Source organism: Bicyclus anynana, chromosome 9, assembly GCF_947172395.1.
Source record: "Bicyclus anynana chromosome 9, ilBicAnyn1.1, whole genome shotgun sequence".
Lineage (NCBI taxonomy): Eukaryota > Metazoa > Arthropoda > Insecta > Lepidoptera > Nymphalidae > Bicyclus > Bicyclus anynana.
This window is the reverse complement of record NC_069091.1, coordinates 8,318,872-8,341,537: the sequence shown is the minus strand read 5'-3', so window position 1 is coordinate 8,341,537 and position 22,666 is coordinate 8,318,872. Positions and strand designations below refer to the sequence as shown.

Here is a 22,666-nt window from a genome sequence, read left to right as displayed (position 1 = left end):
AAAAATGATTTTTTCAAATTTTCTTTTTGGTCGATATCTCATTATTGATGAACGTTACAAAATTGTTTTGCTGCTACCTTTTTAAAAAACTGTCACCATCCCTCTCTTTTCCACCAAAGAGATAGATAGAGATACACGAATAGATGGCGGCATTTTTGATTAGTTCCGATTTTGGTCACGCGCAAATTATCTTGCGCGGCTGCACGCACTATACAGATTATTATTAAAGACTAGCGGACGCCCGCGACTTCGTCCGCGTGAAAGTCGTTGTAAACTTTCAACTACCCCTATCCTACCCTACCCGAAGCTACCTCTACCTTACCCCTACCCTACCCTATCCCAACCTTACCGCTACCCTACCACTACCCTACTCCTACCCTACCCTACCCTACCCTACCCTACCCTACCCTACCCTACCCTACCCCTGCCCTACCCCTACCTTACACTACCCCTACCCTACCCTACCCCTACCTTACACTACCCCTACCCTACCCTACCCTACCCCTGCCCTACCCCTACCCTACACTACCCCTACCCTACTTATTAAGGCTGCACTTCTTTATTTATTCCTCCCACCGCGAGTCGCGTCGAGCGCGGCAACCGTTACACAAAAATAATCCTTAAAGCATGAATTAGTTATTCACGCGCGATGGCTTAGCGTATTTCATGTATAACTTTGGTGTTTCTTTACCGATTTTTATGATTCTTTTTTTATTGAATAGGTAATAATGTTAACTTTCTTATTAGGGATGAGTGATGAGTGTTATAAACATAAGAGTACACAAATATAATTAGAAAGCTCCGAACTGCTAAGCTATCGGGAGTTACACGTGTTATTGTGAGTCAGCCATAAAAGATAGACATATATATGCTGTTGTGTTTTTATAGATAATTTTAAGGAGAACATTTCCGTCATACATGATTTCTATGTAGCTTGAACCATTAAGGCTGTACACGCGACGGAAGCTTAAAAAATTGAGTAACTTCTCCCGTTTTCTCAACATTTCTCTTCACTGCTCTGCTCCTATTCATCGTAGCGTAATGAAAAGTATACTATAACCTGCCCAGGAGTATGTTGAATAATTGTACCAAGTTTCGTTAAAATCCGTCCAGTAGTTTTTGTTTCTATAAAGAACATACAGACAGACAGACAGACAGACAGACAGACAGACAGACAGACAGACAAAAATTTTACTAATTGCATTTTTGGCATCAGTATCGATCACTAATCACCCCCTGGTAGTTATTTTGGAAATATATTTCATGTACAGAATTGACCTCTCTACAGATTTATTATAAGTATAGATAGATAATGTATCTGAGGCTCAGAAGAATTACTCCATGGTCAATTGCCAATTTGGCATTTGACGTATTATACAGTTATCTGTTTCTGTGGTGTTCGTCATTATCTGTCGTGTTGAGTTTCAAACTTTGATAAAAAAAACATTTTTTAATTATAAAATCCATTGTTTTCCATTTTCTTAACTTGTTATAAAAATAATTGTTTATTTATTAAAGTAGAGCACTGAGCACTTATACACCTTGGTATTTTAAAATTGAAATAAACCGAAGAGGTTATATTCTAATAAAATGGATACAGTTGTGAAAGGTATGCTTGAAGAAGATCCTGATGAGGAAAAGAAGGTATTTATTGAATGTAGAAGTTTTATCCAATAGTGCGCCATCATAGCGTCATTTTCTTAACATCATAATAAAATGGTTTAAAGTGGGTAATTTGTATTGTTATAGTTGTTATCAATGTAATGTATTGTCGGCTAATTTTACTGCCCACTACAGCGCCAGGCCTAGCTCCTAAGCAGCCTAGACTAGATGTTGACGATAATAACCAACCTATTATCGTAAATAGGTACCAAAGGCCTATTATGCGCCGGGCGTGTAACACTATCATTTACCGTCTGTGGACTGAGAATTTTTAACTGATAATTTGATTGGAAACTCAGTTATAGATAAAAATTAAGACCTCGTAATTTTAAGCCACATAGGCTAATCACTGGACCAGCGCTGGCCTTAATTGCTAAACTGTCACAATTCTTGAAAAAAAAAATGGTCTCAAATTATAATACATTCATTCATTTATGATAATTCAATAATATAGAGATCCTGAGTTATAGCTAGTTCAATACAGTAAAGGGAATGCCCATCCCTGGCCATGGCTTATCTTAACCACCTGGCAATTTATTTATATCACAGATATTTTGAAAATTCTATGTAATACAATAATTAAATTTCATTTTTTTATTTTATCCCCAAGAAAGGTCATACAGCCTGAGTTTTACAACATTTTTTGAAATTTGATATCTGGTTTGTTTGAAAAACTTGTTGGTTTTATAATACAGCTTGGAATGTTACTTTGCCACTTTGGTACATCGGCTGATGATTATTTTATACTATAGAAAGATTATGTTCCTACAAATTCATGCAAAAAGTGATCCGAATTTAGCTACACCACTTACTGCACACTTGCACAATTTTGTCTTTAATTCCATTATATAGTTATGTATATATAGTTTTTACACTTCCTGAACACACAACTCAACATTGTAGACAATATTTCAGTATCATTTGTTTAAATAACGTTTGTTTTTCAATAAGCAACTAATAGTGCCCCCATCTCTAGAATGAAATATCGTTGACATTGGCTAACTTTTTGAGCAAGAAGAATGATGACAAAATTTTTGTTCTTTTTAAAGAAACTTACTTTTACCAAGCCAATTATTTAACCAGATTCCTATTTATATATCATATTATCATCTCCATGTATGTATATGGGGGTATACCTGGGTTTCCGGGATTGGCGTTGTATTGGTATTTGGGCATTCCCTTTTACTACACATGATTGACACTTGATTTGTGCTCTGTTCTAACTGAAGCTAATTTAGATGAATAAAGATAGTTGGATTAATTAAACATACATTTCATATATTGTCATATCTTTATTCTATTCTAATATTACAATGAAGTAAAGTTTGTGGTTTTGTAATCTCTGGAAGCAATTTTGAAAATTCTTTCAATGCTGAAAAGCCACATTATTTGTGAGTTATATATATATATTTGTGAGTTTGAGGCTATAGTTTATCCCCATATTCTCAGAGGAACAGGAACTATGCAGGTGAAATTATGTGTGCTAGTTTATGATACCTAAAAAATGTTGTATAGGTTGACAGCCATTTAAAACTTTATCTGTATGTAACCTATCTTTTTTAATGCTTTGCAGTATAAGATAATATAAGAGTATTTCACTGGCTCTTTCACTCGACTCCTTTTGTATATCTGATAAAATAGCTTTTTTCAAAACAAATTACCAATAATAATTTTTGTTTTGTGTTCTGGATTAACTAGGTTTTTTTATTGTTACAGGGTCTTACATTATTTGGAAGGGACTTATCAAAAATACCATGTTTTAGGGAGAGTTTTCTATATGGTGTAGCTTCAGGCATTGGCGTAGGAGTAGCATCATTTTTAAAGACATCAAAACCCTTACTCTCTCAACATATTGGAGTAGGGACTTTTGCAGTCGGCACTCTAATTTATTGGTCATACTGTAGGTATGAATGGTCGAAACAAAGATTTGACGCTCAATTGATGCATGAAGCTTTGAAAGATAAAATAAGATATGAAGGGACAGTTGTAGAAAAAGAGTTAGAGCAAAAGGGTGTCTTAAAATCAGCTTAATTTCGCGAGTTATTGTAAAAATATATATTCAGTGCACTTTTATAATGAAAATCTTTTTATTATGGTTGTAAATAAAATCAAAAAGCTATTGTAGAACTCTTATTGAATTATTACAAAATAAAAAATAGTTAAATAGCTAACTTAGTAGGGACAGAATAAAAGTTCTACTAACATTCTACAAACCAAAGCACACACTTATAAAACGCTACAGAGTTGCAACTCTGTGTGAAATCAGTTTATTTTTGGATAAATTAATTAAATAATTAAAAAACATGTTTTATTTTATGTACAATTTTATTCATAGTAAACTAAAATTAAGTCAAAAGAGTAGGTTTCAACTGTTGTATTATAAAATTTATTAGTATTTAAAGACAACTTTCTGTATTGTTAAAATCTGATCGTTTTATAATGAAATCTACATCATACCTGCATATTACACTGAGATATTAATTGTATAGTGTGTTGACTTATAATTTTTTTTTTGCAAAAATCAATTTAAAGAAAGAATAATTTCCAAAAGCATTGTGTGTCAGTTACTAAATACAAGTATTGTATATTTATATATTATAGTTTAAGAACAAATGTAGATAATATTAGTGTTTTAATAAATTGTTAATTATAAGACAGCTTTCATTGAACTCTCTCTTACTTTCTGTTATGGTTGTAAGAAAAGCCAGTTTGTGTTTACCTTTAGATCAAGATCATGCGCGACTTATCTCAAGGCAAAAAAACAACTACATAACAACTTTTAAAAACCTCATAAAAGATGTTTCATGGTCTCTGTTTCATAATAGACAAAAAAACAAAAAATTTAGAAATATTTGGATTTACACCTCTGGATGATAATTAATAAAGCATTATTTTACTTTAACAGAACAGAATTGATGAAAATATGTTTTTAATTAAATAGACTATTGCTTCCTATTTCGTGTCAAGACCCTTTTGCGGTAATTAGGTAACTGTTAAACCATGAAAGTAGAGGTACAATAATATATATTATACAATCACCGTCCGCGTCGCCCAATCAAGGCTCTAGCCGCTTATCCAGTTAGGGTGAGGCCAAATGAGCGTAATTTTGTGAGTTGTCAGTCGCGTAATTTCGGTCGCAGAAATTCGCGTCTAAGTCGGAACACAACTCATTTTGCGACGCTGTGTGGCAGGAACTGGAGGCTTATTCACTTTATTTGACGTATAGCTAGTTGACATATACGAAAACTAGCTGACGCGCGGTTTCACCCGCGTGGTTCCCGTTCCTGTGGGAATACAGGGATAATATATAGCCTATAGCCTTCCTCGATAAATGGGCAATGAAAGAATTTTTCAAATCGGATCAGTAGTTCCAGAGATTAGCGCGTTCAATCAATCAAACAAACAAACAAACTCTTCAGCTTTATAATATTAGTATAGATAAAATTATATGTAACAACTACCATCCGGTGCATACTGGTGGATATCTTAAATATGTTGGTAGATGACATTTTGTTAATTGATTTATTGTTTATTTTAATAGGTTGATATTAAGGACCAAAATAGTGAATAGGCCAGCTGGACTTTTGTATGAAACCGAATGCAGCAGAAATTACGCGACTGACAACTCACAAAATTACGCTCGTTTGTCCTCACCCTTAATATCTTACCTTAGTTGACAACAAAATCAGCCTACCGTATTAATTCTCTCAGTCGGGCACGATCTACGGATTGCATCGCATGTGACCTCGATGGAAAGAACTGTGTAATACTGAATGCAGTAAATAATCTAAATAAGTTTCGTTAAATTCGTAATTTATTACAAGCGGCGGTTATGGACGGCTTGGAAGATTTTCTGCCCCAATGCAGGGAAACTTCGTTGGTGTTTTTTGTTAACGGGAAAAAGGTAAGTTGCTGGTACTTATAATAACTTGAAAACTTAATAATAACTTTATTATTTTATTTCCCCTTTAAATAAAAGGTTTCTTGTAAGTTAAATAGTTTTACTTCTTCAGAGCTGTATACTAACTTTTTATCTAGACTTTCTATACTTAGCATTATTAGGTATTCACTTAATAATCTTAATAATGTGTTTGCCCAATGACATTTTAAAGTGTAAAACGTACATGATAACAAGTGAATTGAGCAATGTTCTTGTGACTGTAAAGATGGTGTCCTTATCTTCTATACTTAGGTACTCACTAATATACTCAGAGGCACAATTATCCACCCACTTTGATATACTCGCGTCGTATTAAAGTGGGCGGATAATTGTGCCTCTGAGTATAATTTATAGAAGTAAAGCGGTATTGTAGAGGGGGTAATTTCTGAATCTACTTACTCTACTTTTATCCCAGAATTGTCACGGGAACGGGCACTACGCGGGTGAAACTGCGGGGCGTCAGTTAGTTACTATATTTAGCAAGCTTACCTACCAAGTAGGTAATTTGATTGGTCCAAATGACTGCGCAGTAGAGTTAGTTACATACGCAGTAGGCAATCCTAATTATTATTATTTACTAGTAGACGACCGCGATTTCGTCCCGTGAAACTCGATAAAAACTTTCAACCCCTATTTTACCCCCTTCTATTAATATTTTCGCATGGTGGCAATATTTGACCTGTTACAGTTTTATCTATACTTATAATAAATCTGTAGAGAGGTGAATTCCGTACATGAAATACCTATATTTCCAAAATAACTATCAGGGGGTGATTAGTGATCGATACTGATGCCAAAAATGCAATCAGTAAAATTTCTGTCTGTCTATGTTCGTTATAGAAACAAAAACTACTCGATGGATTTAAACGAAACTTGGTACAATTATTCTTCATACTCCTGGGCAGGTTATAGTATACTTTTCATCACGCTACTATCAATAGGAGCAGAGCAGTGAAGGGAAATGTTGGGAAAATGGGAGAAGTGCAGCCTTAATGGGTAGGGTAGGGGGGGTAGGGGTAGGGGTAGTTGAACGTTTACATCGACTTTCACACGGACGAAGTCGCGGGCGTCCGCTAGTTTTAAGTAAGTATAGATAATTATCTACGACCAGGTACAGTTCGTTTCGTGTAGGATGGTGCGGGTGACAGTTCGTTTAACTCTTGAAAGTTTGCCGCGATTCACGATAATAGTACGTATAACGTCATTCAGGCGACTGTCACCGTACCCATGCTATCTGAAAAACACTTCAGTTAAGTACAATTTAAGTAGACAACAATGCGGATATTCGGATAGCAAACAAGGAGTTAGTTGTGAAGTCATTTGATGTCAACTGCACTTACACTTACCTATCTAACTGGATTCTAAGTGCAAGGGGAAACCCATGCACTAGGTTTCTACCTCCACGGGTATGTAAATAATGTACCTACCTAGTACCTACATGCAGTACCTATTTACCTATATTTACATATTATGACTTATAGGTGTAATACATAAAAGATAAGTTTTGAATTGAATATTTTTAATTCCACGCGTGATGGTATCTAATATATTCAATAATCTCTGCAGTTAAACATACATTCTTAATTGCCATTAAGACCATGATAATGATGAAATATTTTAGATACCTAACCGAATTAACTAAAAACAAATGACTGAATTTGAACAGCTTGCGAATAAAATTTACTTATTTTAATTTCGAATTGCGCGCAATCCACAGACACAGTAGATATAATCCACAGATAAAATCAATTCTGAAAATGCCACTCGTAATTATAAAATCTCCAACGTAAAAATACCTAATTGTTACCTAACTAGTTATATAGCTAATAATTAATAAGTAAACTCCAACATCACTAGGTATTAAACGTACGTATATTCCTATGATTATGTCCATAATATGTACTTATTATAATAAGTAAGTACATATACCTACTTAGTATTTATTATTTTTGTAAGAATGCTTCATCTTAATTTGTTTAGCCGCTTTTAGTTGATCGAGAAACAAACAGTGTAAAGAACAGTAGGTAAGTAGGTAGGTAGCTACCTTAGTACAGTTGTTAGCCCTAGCTTAGGTAACTTCGGACCATGAGGTCCATGGGATAGAGTTCTGGCTATATTATATGGAGCTTTAAGCTTTTCGTATTTCCAAGAAGCTTCCAGTAAAAGTTCTAAGCCTGTACTGTTGGAAGTTGGTGCCTCGGAGAGCACGGGACGATAGTCATCAGTATCAACCCATATTCGGCTCACTGCTGAGCTCGGGTCTCCTCTCAGAATGTGAGGGGTTAGGCATTGGTCTAACCCCTCTAGCGTGGTGGACTATTGAGTCCACCACGCTGGCCCAATGCGGATTTGCAGACTTCACACACGCTGAGAATTAAAAAAAATCTCTGATATGCAGGTTTCCTCACGATGTTTTCCTTCACCGCTAGAAACACGTGATATTTAATTTCTTAGAGCCCACACCCTCCGGAATCGGAGGTAAAAGTCATATCCACTGGGCTACCACGGTACTATTAATTATGCGGTATAATAAGTAACGTTACTTAGCTTTATCACATTGGCGTGCTCTCCTTATATGCATAAATGCACTGCCTACTCTAAGGTCTCATTACAAACCTGTGTTAGGGAAGAAATTTACCATTTAGTACAATTTCTACACATATTGCCTACCCTGATTAACGTGCATGCCACTGCTACTGCACAACCATAATACATCGTATTCAGACTTCAGAGCAGACTCTAGGTTTGGCTACTTGTAAGGTACCCTGTATGACGTTCATATTATGATAAGTTTTTTTTATTGTTTATAAGTTAGCCCTTGACTACAATCTCACCTGATGGTAAGTGATGATGCAATCTAAGATGGAAGCGGGCTACATTGTTAGGAGTATGAAAATCCACACCCGTTTCGGTTTCTACACGACATCGTACCTACCGGAATGTTAAATCGCTTGGCGGTACGTCTTTGTAGGTAGGGTATGGTAACTAGCCACGGCCGAAGCCTCTCACCAGCCAGACCTGGACCAATTAAGAAAACCTCAATCCTCATGTCACCTCCGTCATGTAAATCCATCGCGCAAACCACTGCGCCACGGAGGTCGTCAAAAACCTAAACTGTTATCGTGAATCGCGGCAAAGTTTCAAGAGTGAAACGAACTGTCACCCGCACCATCCTGCATGAAACGAACTGTAATATATATTCTGTCGTTTGGCAACATTACTTTAAAAAAAAAAACAAAATATTTCAGGTGACAGAGCCGTCACCAGATCCTGAATGGACGCTACTGTGGTACCTGCGCAGAAAGCTGCAGCTGACTGGCACCAAGTATGGCTGCGGCGAAGGCGGTTGTGGCGCCTGCACTGTCATGATCTCACGTTATTACCAAGTGGAGAAGCGTGTGAAGTATCCTTTTGAAAACGTTCTATAAAATTTCGGAGTGTGCGAGGGACTTTTCGATCTAGTTCCTCCTTTTTATCATAGAACTTTCAGGCATCGCAGTAATATGTCTCTGGATTACCATATACTCTTTGTCCCGAAAAAATCTGTGGTTTCCCGACATTTGCTAAAAACTGTCGATTTTGACTGAATAAATAAATAAAAATCACTATCTAGCCCCAAAGTAACCGTAGCTTGTGTTATGTGAACTAAGATTTTTGACGGTCACCGTGGCGCAGTGGTAAGCGCGGTGGATTTAATGACGGAGGTCCTGGGTTCGATCCCCGGCTGAGTCGATTGAGATTTTCTTGATTGGTCGAGGTCTAGCTGGTGGGAAGCTTCGGCTTGGGCTAGTTACCCCTACCGACAAAGATGGACCGCCAAGCGATTTAGCGTTCCGGTACGATGTCCTGTATAAACCGAAAGGAGTGTGGATTTTCATCCTCCTCCTAACAAGTTAGTCCGCTTCCATCTTAAATTACATCATCACTTACCATCAGGTGAGATTGTAGTCAAGGGCTAACTTGTAAAGAATAAAAAAAAAGATAAGTGATTTATCATATATACTACATATAAATACTTATATAAGTTATTTATATTATACACCCAGACACTGAAAAACACCTATGTTCATCACATAAATATATTCCAGGTGTGGGAATCGAACCCACGATCGTAGATGCAGGAAGCAGTGTCTTCCACTATCCACTGCGCCACGTTGCCGTCGTTATTACGACTGGAACTCGTAATCGTATCACTTAAGTATTTAATCTCAGCATTATTTTCCTTAACCCATATATCAGACACATAGCGGTAAATGCATGCTTGATGCCACTATGCGCACTGCACGGTTTAGCTGTAACTACGGTTGAAGGTATCGGTAACACGCAAGACAGATTACACCCTGTGCAGGAGAGAATAGCTAAAGCCCACGGTTCACAATGTGGGTTCTGCACCCCAGGCATTGTCATGTCGATGTACGCTTTGCTTAGAAATAAATCCAACATTAAATATGATGACATCGAAACAGCGTTACAAGGAAATTTGTGCAGATGTACTGGATATAGACCTATTGTCGAAGGGTTTAAAACGTTTATGGAAGCATGGGAAGGCGTTAATAATGTGAATGAGCCAAATAAACCTTGCTCAATGGGCAATGACTGCTGTCGAGTGTCAAAGAAAGACGATGAGGAACTATATAGCAAATCAAAATTCATGCCATACTCTCCAACTCAAGAACCAATATTTCCTCCTGAATTGGTTTTAAAACATGATAGTTATGCGAAGAGCTTTTTGTATTATAGAGGTAAAAACGTTATGTGGGTGCGACCACAAACGCTTGAAGAACTACTGTTACTTAAAAACAAGTTTCCGGAAGCTAAAATTGTTGTTGGTAATACAGAAATTGGAGTGGAGGTAAAAATTAAAAAGAAAATCTATCCAATATTAATCCATCCATTTCTTATAGGAGAAATGAATGTAATAACTGTTGCCGACGGATTTGTTAGAGTTGGAGCTGCTGTAACTTTGTCAGAATTAGAAGAGTTTTTAAAATTATATAGTGAAAAGTGTTCTAGTGCCGCATCACAAGTTTTAGAAGCCATCATAGATATGTTGCATTGGTTTGCAGGAAGTCAAGTTCGTAATGTTGCCTCTCTTGTTGGAAATATCATGACAGCTAGTCCAATATCAGATTTAAATCCTATATTGATGGCTTCCGCTTCCACACTTACTCTTTCTAGCCTAGACAAAGGAATCCGAAAAACGGTAATAGATCAATCATTTTTCACTAGTTATAGGAAAGTAAACGTGACAGATAATGAAGTTGTTTTAGCTGTGGACATTCCTTTAATAGAAGGTATGCAGTTTTTTAAAGCTTACAAACAAGCTAGGAGGAAAGATGATGATATATCTATCGTTACAGCCGCTTTCAGTGTTAAATTAGATAGAAATACCCAATTGGTTAACGAAGCAAAATTATGTTATGGTGGAATGGGACCAACAACAATATATGCTGAGAAATCTTCTAATAAAATGAAAGGCCTTTATTGGGATAAACATCTAATTAAAATAGTATTTGATTCACTCACTGATGAATTACAGTTAGATAGTTCTGTGCCAGGAGGAATGGCCGACTACCGTAAATCACTTTGTCTAAGCTTATTTTTTAAATTCTATATTTACGTTTTGAATAAAATAAAAACAAATGGGGTAAAACTTGTTGATGATTTTGAGTTATACGAAATATCGCACCGTACACCAAATAGTACGCAATGTTTTGAAATTAAAAAGAATGTTAAAAGCAATTATGATACAATCGGAAAGCCAATTGTCCATGCATCTGCGTTAAAACATGCCACTGGCGAAGCCATATATTGCGATGATATTCCAATTTTACATGAAGAACTATTTCTTTGTTTAGTATTTAGCACAGAATCACATGCACGAATAACATCTCTTGATCCAAGTGAAGCTTTAATAGACCCCGATGTCATAGCGTTTTTATCAGCATCTGACTTAACCAAAGAACAAAATAAAATGGGTCCTATATTAAAAGATGAAGAAGTTTTTGCTAGTGAGATTGTGACTAGCCGAGCTTGTGTAATAGGAGCAATAGTTGCTAAGTCTGAAACTGCAGCAAGAACAGCAAAAGATCTAGTTAAAGTTGCTTATGAAAAATTGCAACCTCTAATTATAACTATTGAAGATGCCATCACTTATGGCTCTTTTTATTCCGGCTATCCAAATTTATTACAAAAAGGAAATATTGTCAAAGCATTTGAAGTAGCAAATTATGTCAAGGAAGGTTATATAAGAACTGGAGCGCAAGAACACTTTTACTTAGAAACTATGTCAGCTTTTGCTATGAGAAAAGAAGATGAATTAGAAATTATTTGTACAACTCAAAATCCGGCTGAAATTGCTGTAAGTATATTTACTTTACGTACAATAATTTCACATCTTAATTTATGATTTAAAGCAATAGGTATATTTTGTTTTAGATGCAAGTGGCAGAAGTACTCGAAATACCAAATCACAAAGTTGTAGCAAAGGTAAAAAGATTGGGTGGTGGATTTGGTGGAAAAGAAAGCAGATCAGCACTCTTAGCTTTACCGGTAGCTTTTGCAGCTTATAAATTAAAAAAGCCAGTACGCGCGGTATTGGATAGAGATGAAGACATGCAAGTCACCGGTTACAGGCATCCTTTTTTAATTAAATACAAGATTGGATTTGATAATAATGGTAAAATAATGGGTGCTTTATTCGAGATTTACGCAAATGCTGGTAACTCCATGGACATATCAAATTCGGTAAAATACAAGTAAAAAAAATTCTAATTCTAAATACTTACAGTATGTATAATATTACAATGAACTTATTTTTCAGATGATTGAAAGAGCCTCATTACATGTAGATAATTGTTATTACATACCCAATGTACAAATTAAGGCATACCTTTGTAAAACAAATTTGCCATCAAATACTGCCTTTAGAGGATTTGGTGCACCACAAGCAATGTTGGCTGCTGAAGCTGTAATACGCGATATAGCGAATACATTAGGCAAAAGTTACGAAGAAATTGCAACCCTTAATCTTTACAAAGAAGGAGATTTAACACATTACAATCAAAGTCTACAATACTGCACATTATCTCGATGCTGGCATGAATGTATTGATAGTTCGAAATATTGGCAAAGAAAAAAAATGGTTGATGAATATAACAGGTACGAATACTCTTCAAATAATGCTTCTGCGAGTACTTTGTAAAATATTTTATCGCGGAATAATTTTAGTTATATTTTAAGGTGCAATTTTCAAATGTAGTTTTCCTATTTCAGGACAACTTAATTACATATATCCTGAATATTGGGAGCATAAATTCGCTTAAAATTTGCTACTGTATTAATTTATTAATGTGGTAGTAACACAAAAATGTGTTATGTGTACACATGATAATTAATTTTAATAAAGTTTTACCCTTTTAAAAATGACAAAGATTTTTCTCAGTTGATTGTGTATAATAATAATTTCGCTTTTAAATTAAATTGCACAGCAATTATTATTTGCAGACGTGAAATAAATCTCATTGTAATTAGCGTCCTTAACGATCATGAATTATTCGCAACCTCTTGAGAATTTAAGCAGGCGTGAATGGTCTGACGGCCTGCATGGCGCTGTGGTATGGTATATGGTGGTGGATTTACAGGACGGAGGTCTTGGGTTCGATCCCTGGCTGGGCCGTTTGAAGTATTCTGGTTCGGCTGGTGAGAGGCCGTGGCTAGTTAACACCCTACTGACAAAAGACGTACCGCCAAGTGATTTAGCGTTCCGGTATGATGTCGTGTCAGTGTCAGAAATCGAAAAGAGTGTGGATTTCATCCTTCCCCTAACAAGTTAGCCCGCTTCCATATTAGATTGCATCATCGCTTCCCATAAAAAATATATTCATATATAAATGTTAATTTTGATCCGAGTAATGTATTTTTTCAGGGCAAATCGTTGGAAAAAGAAAGGGCTGGCTATAGTACCGACGAAATATGGAATTTCTTTTCAAACCGATGTATTGATGCAAGGTGGAGCGTTGTTGTTGATATACACAGATGGTTCTGTTCTTTTATCTATCGGTGGAATAGAAATGGGTCAAGGACTATTCACAAAAATGATCCAAGTAGCATCTCGGGCTCTAAACATAGATATATCAAAAGTGCATATCAATGAAATGTCAACTGACAAAGTCCCAAATAGTGTGCCAACAGCTGCAAGTGTTAGTTCTGACTTATATGGAATGGCTGTTATAAATGCTTGCAACGTTCTGAATGAGAGATTGGAACCTTACAAAATACAAAAGCCTGATGGGAAATGGGAAGATTGGGTGTCTGCTGCATATTTAGACAGGGTTAGCCTATCAGCCACTGGATTTTACTCGGCCCCAAAAATTGAGTACTGCCGTAAAAAAAATAGTGGCAATTTATTTGAATACTTTACGTACGGCGCAGCTTGCTCCGAAGTTATTATAGATTGTTTAACAGGTGACCATCAAGTACTGAGGACAGATATTGTAATGGACTTGGGGGAGAGTTTGAATCCTGCTATAGATATTGGGCAAATAGAAGGAGCATTTATTCAAGGTTACGGATTATGCACTATGGAAGAGATGTTATTTTCTCCAACCGGCGAAGTATTGTCAAGAGGGCCAGGAGCTTACAAGATACCTGGACTTTCAGATATTCCCAAGGAATTTAATGTCTCACTGTTGAAAGGTGCTCCGAATCCACGCGCTGTCTACTCTTCCAAGGTAATTAATTATTAACAACACTACCATGTTTAATATAGCTATATGGAAAATGAACAAGGTAATGTTGTAAAGCAGTACTGATGTAGAATTAGCACTTGATAATGTCCGCTATAATTTTGGATCGAATGCGAATATCGGATGCGGATAATATCTCTCATTGATAAAGCCTGAAAAGAATAAACGTAACGTGGCTTACAATATTATAGCTTACTTGATGATAGTATGGGAGCGCGCGTGTGGTGTATGAATTAAACTCCCATAATTAATATAAAAAGGTATATTTAATATTTGTACACGGAATAGAACTAAAAATAGAATGTACAAACTAAATAACAAAGATGAATCGAATGCGTATGTGACGCATTTATGACGTTGAAATGAGAGCCGCGATTTAGCCGTAAGCGTGGTAGCCGGTTAAGCCGTTTAACGTACTCTGGCCTAGTGGGGCCAAGATTAAGTATTTATAATACTTTACAAACAAAGGATTATTGTATCCCGAAATATAACGGCTGTCATTGGAGAATCGAACTGGCGCCTATGCGTCGAAACTCCTGTCGAATTGTTATTGGCTAAGTGTGAGCACTTAACAAGGGTTGACATTCCATCGGCGTTACGTAATTCTAACACAAAGGAATGTTGCGTGGTTTTTGTACAATGCAGCTTAAAGAGTTATAAATAACTTACAATTATTATATAACCTAAATATTAATGCATCGCCACATCAGCCCCCCGGGAGACCGTTAGGTCGTAAGCTTCGCTGGAAATTTTACGCGTCTGCCAGAGCGAGTAGTTATTGCCGTTGGCTTAGTGACAGGCGATGTAGGAACTGCGGGCACGAGAGATTCGTTAATGACGTATGCTGGTTTTAAACGATCGATTGAAACCGTAACAATTTTACCAGCGATATCGATTTTAAAAGTTTTCTCTGACCTTTCAACGATTTTATATGGGCCAGAGTATGGATGTTGGAGCGGTTTACGTACTGCATCTTGCCTTAGAAAAACAGCAACGGCGGTTGATAGATCCTTACTAACGAATGTTTTCGAATCTCCGTGTCGAACGACCGGTGTAGGTTTTAAAGCGCGTATATGTTTGCGAAGTCGAGATAGAAAATCGTTGTAATCCGTGACTTCCGACGTGGAAGGTAGAAACAGATCACCAGGCAAACGTAAGCTTTCACCATACAATAACTCAGCGGAGGTTGATGCTATATCTTCCTTCCAGGCGCAACGAATACCGAGTAAAACAAGAGGCAAAACTTCATACCAATTTTCATTGTTTTGGCACATGATAGCGGCCTTCAATTGTCGGTGAAATCGTTCGACTAAACCATTTGCAGCGGGATGATATGCGGTGGTAGTAAGGTGCTGTGCTCCCGTGAGCGTAGCAAGCTCTTTAAACAAATGCGACTCGAATTGACGACCACGATCGGTCGTAATCCGTTGCGGGCATCCAAAACGTGCGATCCATCCACTAATGAAAGCGCGCGCTACTCTTTCGGCGGTGATATCTTCGAGCGGTATCACTTCGGGCCAACGCGAAAAACGGTCCACCGCGGTTAAGCAATAGCGATAACCGTGTGATATCACTAGTGGTCCGATTATATCAACGTGAATATAAGAGAAACGTGCAGATGGAGGAGTAAAACTATGAATTGGAGCTCTAGTGTGTCGTGAAACTTTCGATCTTTGACAAGCGAGACAGGCTTTAGTCCAGGCTCTGCAATTTTTACGTATATTAGGCCAAACGTATCTCTCTGTCATCAGTCGAATGGTGGGCGTAGCACCAGGATGACTTAAACCATGGACTAAATCGAAAGCCTGTTTACGGAATTCAGGTGTGAGATAAATGCGCGGTCTCGGTCCTGAAATATCGCAAAAAACTTTACATTCGCTCGAATCAGAAATTTTAATTTTCTGTAAGTCTAACGAAGTAGGGTTGTGCAATAGATGTCGAAGTTCGGAGTCTGTCTCTTGGGCTATGGCGAGTTGTTGCAAATTAATGTCGTTAGAAATCGTTTCTATTCTTGACAGTGCATCAGCTACGATATTGTCGTCTCCGGATATGTGTCGTACGTCGGTCGTAAATTGCGAAACGAAATCGAAATACCGGAATTGACGTGGAGAACAGTTTTCCGATGCCTTGCGAAAAGCGGCGACAATTGGTTTGTGATCGGTCCAAATCGAAAACGTTTTAATTTCAATCATGAAGCGAAAGTATTTCACAGCTTCGTAAATTGCTAATAGCTCGCGGTCGAAAGGGCTGTACTTGCGTTGGGCAGTATTGAGTTTTTTGGAGAAGAAAGCAAGGGGTTGAATATTACCTTCAACTTTCTGTTGCAAAACGCTGCCTATCGCGACGTCGGAAGCATCACAAACTAACATTAGCTCTGCAGTCGGATCGGGGTGAGCTAGCATGGTAGCGTCTACAAGACTCTGTTTACTTATATTGAACGCGTGCTCTAATTCATCTGTCCAGATTACGGGTGTGTTTGCCTTAACGTTTTGACCACTAAGAAGTCGATTCAATGGTGTTTGAGTTTTTGCAGCGTTAGGTAGGTACCTTCTGTAGAAGTTAATCATACCTAAAAATCTCCGAAGTTCTTTTAGAGTTTTCGGCTGCGTAAAGTTTTGAATAGCACTGACTTTGTTAGGCGTAGGTCTCGTGCCATTCGCTGTAACCTGGTAACCCAAAAATTCTACTTCTGAAGCACCGAATACGCTTTTTGCAGAATTTATAACGGCGCCGTGTTCACGTAAGCGTTCTAATACAAGCGCGAGGTGACGTTCGTGTTCGTCGTGGTTCCGTGACGCGATCAAAATGTCGTCTATGTACGGAAAAGCAAAGTCGAGGTCTCTTAACATTTCGTCCATAAACCTTTGAAACGTTTGTGCGGCGTTTCGGAGGCCGAAAGATAAAAAAGGGAACTCAAATAAGCCAAAAACACTTGTAATCGCTGTTTTAGGTATATCAGCGGGGTTCACAGGAATTAAATGATAAGCACGCACTAAATCGATTTTGCTGAAGACAGTACACCCATGCAGGTTATGCGAGAAGTCCGCGATATGACGCACTGGATAACGGTCCGGTATTGTACGCGCATTCAAACCTCTATAATCTCCGCAAGGACGGTCCGTACCGTCTTTTTTCGGTACGAGATGCAGCGGAGCAGCCTACGGACTGTCAGATCTACGTGCGATTCCGGCTCTAACCATGACTTCGAACTCGCGTTTAGCGCGAAGCAAGCGGTCCGGCGCTAATCTGCGTGGTCGGCTGTATACGGGAGGACCGGGCGTAGTACGAATATAATGTACTGTTTTATGTTTAACCTCTCGTATCGTAGGCTCGCCAGAAGGTCGCGTGACCTCAGGATACCTTTTTAATAACGTGTGGTAACGCGAGGTACCTGTAACCGTTTTAATTTCGCAAACGGGGTGGTTGACGGGCTGTGCATTTACAATTAAAGATGTATGCTTATCAACTAAACAGCGGTTTCTTACATCTACAAGCAAATTATAAAAACACAAAAAATCGATTCCTATAATAGGTTTGGTTACGTCGGCTATCACAAAACGCCAGTGAAAATCCCGACGCAACCCTAAATTAAGCGTTAAACTAATCGTACCGTACGTATTTATTTCGGTACCATTAGCGGCAAACAGTTTATAATCGCATTTCTTAACTAAAGACTTATTGTTATAACTTATTCTACTTAATGGATAAACACACAAATCAGCACCAGTGTCTATTAAAAATTGAGCCTTAGTGTTCTTATCTGTAACAATAACGCGACTGGGTGAAACGGGACAGCCATTGTCAGTCGCATTCATTGACTGCCCGATTCGTTTCCCGTAACACTATTACGCGAGAAGAAACACGGTTCGCGGCACTTAGTAGATTTTTCTCGAAACTTTCTATGGTACCAACACAGTGTATCAGCTGCAGGGTTGTAGGCGGGGCTTCGGGAACGGTGGCGCCAGCCGTGTCGCTCGTGCGGGCGAGAACGGGCACGCGATAGCTGCGCGTGCGGAGGTGACGACAGGGCAGCCACTTGACGTGTCAACTCGTCGACAGCTCGCTTGAGTTCGCATACCTCATTGTTTGCGGTAGGTGCGGCCAACTCGTGCACTTGCTGTGTTCCGATGACGTCACTTACGGTGTCTGCTAGCTTTGCGAGTTCCTCTAACGTGCTCTTTTGCTGCGAAGCGAGGATCACTTGAATGTGAGTCGGTAGGCGACTCGACCACAGGGAACGGACAAAGTCGTCGGGAACGTTAGGGCCTGCGAGATTTTGTAAATGTCTCAAAAATTGAGACGGTTTACGATCCCCGATGTCTTCGTGGGTCAGAAGTTGACGGACCCTTAGCTCTTGACTCACCGATAACCGAGCAATTAACTCCGCCTTCACTTTTTCGTACTTGTCAGCGGCCGGCGGATATTTTATAATGTCCTTTATTTCAGTGATATATTTTATGTCCAAGTTCGCGATAACATAATTATATTTGGTCGCGTCGACGGTTATGTTCGCGAGCGCAAATTGACCCTCGAGTTGTGCGAACCATAACGCCGGTTCGTCGGGCCAAAAGGGTGGCACTTTAACGCGCACAGCTTGAACCGATTGTTCTTCGCGTTCGGACATTGTCTATTTATTAATTACTGACTATTCGAAAGCACTTTATGACTATGTTTGGGGTCACCACTTTATGACTGTTGTCGGGATCACGTCGGGGTCACCACTTTATGGGAGCGCGCGTGTGGTGTATGAATTAAACTCCCATAATTAATATAAAAAGGTATATTTAATATTTGTACACGGAATAGAACTAAAAATAGAATGTTCTAACTAAATAACAAAGATGAATCGAATGCGTATGTGACGCATTTATGACGTTGAAATGAGAGCCGCGATTTAGCCGTAAGCGTGGTAGCCGGTTAAGCCGTTTAACGTACTCTGGCCTAGTGGGGCCAAGATTAAGTATTTATAATACTTTACAAACAAAGGATTATTGTATCCCGAAATATAACGGCTGTCATTGGAGAATCGAACTGGCGCCTATGCGTCGAAACTCCTGTCGAATTGTTATTGGCTAAGTGTGAGCACTTAACAAGGGTTGACATTCCATCGGCGTTACGTAATTCTAACACAAAGGAATGTTGCGTGGTTTTTGTACAATGCAGCTTAAAGAGTTATAAATAACTTACAATTATTATATAACCTAAATATTAATGCATCGCCACAATAGTTTTCCTCAACTACTCCAAAAACCAGATAGAAATGTCAGTTTCTCCTTATTGTAATTTATTTAGACCAATACCCAAAATGATAATTAAAACCTACTACAAATAGTGAGAATCGTCATAAATTGTATTTCAACCACTTATCTGCTCATGGGATGCACACATCCCGGTAATTTTTTAGCCGAAAGTGCACTGGGATGTAGATATTTTAGAATGTAGAAGATTGTAATTGTCAAGATTAATAAAGCAATACAATAAAGCTCTAGCAAATCATTGAGTCCCAGCTATAAAGGTATAACCAGTAACATATAGCAATTAATCATATTAGCAACAGAGGTTTCTCTCACATCCAGGGTCCATGAGCATGTTTCACTGTAGATATATACTTGTAGATTAAATTGTAATTCAACAACTTATAATAAACAGTAGGGTTTATTTACATTTTACACGAGTGGCAACTGCTACTGACGACCGCAGTCGGCAACGTCTCTTCGCTGGCGGCGGCAGCCAACAGCAGTTGACTGCAGTGCGCAACCGCCGTCGACCGCCGCCGAGAGTCGCCGACTGCAGTCGTCGGTAGCAGCTGCCGCCCGTGTAAATGAACACTAATGATTAACTTCAATTTCAACAGGCTGTTGGGGAACCCCCTCTATTCCTGGCTTCTTCAGTTTTCTTCGCAATCAAGGAAGCTATTAAATCTGCACGCAACGATGCCGGCTTTGCCACGGACTTCACATTGGAGGTGCCTGCTACATGTGCACGCATTAGAATGGCTTGTGAGGACCACATCACAGAGCAAGTATGTTTCATATTTTATTAGTTACGTTATAATGTACACAGGGTGCTCTGTAGTATTTCCCATAACTCTGGGATTATATCCTTTACCGAAAAATAATTAAAAATGTTCAAGGAACACGTGTTCTAAAATTAATATTTTCGGGGTAAATAATATTTCTTTTGTAAACAGATCATAAAATGTGTCCCCTAAACGCATTCTTACAATTATGACGTAGCCAAGTATGACATATTTTAAAATGCAAGGATAAATAAAGGCGTGTGTTTCATGGACAGTCGGAATTGTTTGAATTACTTTGTTTTAAATGTTTTTATTTTTTAGTTGAAAAAATATTAGTTCCTAAGGCTCCTATAAGTGGACTCGTCAACACCTTGAAGTTATGGGAAATACTCCCGAGCCTAAGTGTGTAAGTCCTGTCTCGTTGGTCCATTGGTTAGACTATGTTGTTTTGGATCACCTAGGCCTGAGTTCGGATCCGGGTTTTATTTAAATGTGCCCCAAGACCTCGGACAATATTACTTTTTTATTATTACAAAATCAATTGATTTTAATAAAAGCCAATAAATTGTCTATTAAGTGATGGAGGCCGAAAACGAGGCGTCTAATACTTTGAGGTTTATGACGGCCAAGACTACAAATCCGCCACTGGCAGGAGATGACAAATTATTACGCAACTTATTGAAATAAACTTAAAATTTTCTGTTTCAACTTTCCACAGTCATAAAGATATTGTTATCAAAAAGCAATCAGAATGTAATTTGAACACAAATATAACAGAGCTAGGTAATCAGTTTGAACTTAGCTTATTTAAAGACATTCTTATCCGAGTATAAATACTCGTATAATAGTGCTATATACTGAAAATAATAATTAATTTATCATGCCTACGTAAATGTACCTACTAGTAAGTATGTACTAGTAGGTATATTTTTGATTATTATTTTTTTTAGTACGTACCTACTAGTACATACTTACTAGTAGGTACGTACAAAAATAATAATTAATTTATCATGCCTACGTAAATGTACCTACTAGTAAGTATGTACTAGTAGGTATATTTTTGATTATTATTTTTTTTAGTACGTACCTACTAGTACATACTTACTAGTAGGTACGTACAAAAATAATAATTAATTTATCATGCCTACGTAAATGTACCTACTTATGTACTAGTATATACTATACAAGTAATAAAGCAGTACAGATGTATGGTTATTTGATAAATCTTTCCGGTACTCTCCAATTAGTTCCAATGATCCAATAAAGAAGGCTAAGATTCAGAGTCACTTAACGGGCGATGCAACGAGCTATTCTTTGACTCTGCGTGATCGAATCCGAAATGAGGAGATCCGCAGAAGAACCAAAGTCACTGACATAGCTCAACGAGTCGCGAAACTGAAGTGGCAATGGGCGGGGCACGTAGTTCGAAGAGCCGATGGACGTTGGGGTCCCAACGTCTACCCCAGGTGGACTGACGATATCAAACGAGTCGCAGGGATTCGCTAGATACAGGCAGCTCAGGATCGTGATGTTTGGAAGTTTTTACAAAAGGCCTATGTCACTGCAGTGGACGTCCATCGGCTGATATGATCATGATGATCCTATAATAATCTAACGGTCGGCGGTGATCGAACCCGTGCATGACCTCGTGTTTAGTACGGCACTTTAACTGTTGAGTAATTGACGCAGCAGCGTGGTGGTTGTAAGCTCCAAGCTCCAGGGTTCGAATCCGGTCCGGGGCATGCACCTCCAACTTTACAGTTGTGTGCATTTTAAGAAATCAAATATCACGTGTCCCAAACGGTGAAGGAAAACATCATGAGGAAACCTGAATTTTATTAATTCTCTGCGTGTGTGAAGTCTGCCAATCCGCATTGGGCCAGCGTGGTGGACTATTGGCCTAACCCCTCTCATTCTGAGAGGAGACTCGAGCTCAGCAGTGAGCCGAATATGGGTTGATAACGAAGTTATTTTATTTATATCCTATACTACATTTTGTTTCAGGTTAAACCAACTATTAAATCTAAAGGACAACCATGGAATGTAGTGCCTTGATTTAAACGAAAAAAGTTATCAATAAAAAACTTGTAAGAGAAGTAGTACCTATAGTAACAATTAAAGGCTTTTAATTAATTAAACTTTGTTTTAATGACTTCGTTTTTCTTTTACTCTGTCGTTAGGTTAGTATAGTAAGTATATATGATTTTGATAGGTAAACATTAATTAATTGGGTCATAATAAAAACAACTCTATAATTATTTCGTAATAATTTGTTTGTAAGTATTATTATTAATTGCC

The 22,666-nt window shown here is 38.0% G+C and overlaps 2 protein-coding genes across 2 annotated transcripts; both read left to right on the top strand.

Moving 5' to 3' along the window:
* Positions 1-1,388: 1,388 nt before the first annotated feature.
* LOC112045225 (cytochrome c oxidase assembly protein COX20, mitochondrial) lies at positions 1,389-4,315 on the top strand. The gene is made up of 2 exons (XM_024081330.2): positions 1,389-1,644; positions 3,379-4,315. Exons 1-2 carry the CDS (start codon positions 1,591-1,593, stop codon positions 3,691-3,693), a joined length of 369 nt encoding a protein of 122 aa, XP_023937098.1. The 5' UTR covers positions 1,389-1,590; the 3' UTR covers positions 3,694-4,315.
* A 154-nt stretch (positions 4,316-4,469) lies between these two features.
* LOC112045016 (xanthine dehydrogenase) lies at positions 4,470-22,506 on the top strand. The gene is made up of 8 exons (XM_024081051.2): positions 4,470-5,566; positions 8,851-9,005; positions 9,842-11,963; positions 12,041-12,349; positions 12,426-12,763; positions 13,530-14,334; positions 20,204-20,371; positions 22,373-22,506. The coding sequence occupies exons 1-8, from the start codon at positions 5,495-5,497 to the stop codon at positions 22,421-22,423; spliced, it is 4,020 nt and encodes a 1,339-aa protein (XP_023936819.2). The 5' UTR covers positions 4,470-5,494; the 3' UTR covers positions 22,424-22,506.
* The last annotated feature ends 160 nt before the right edge of the window (positions 22,507-22,666 follow it).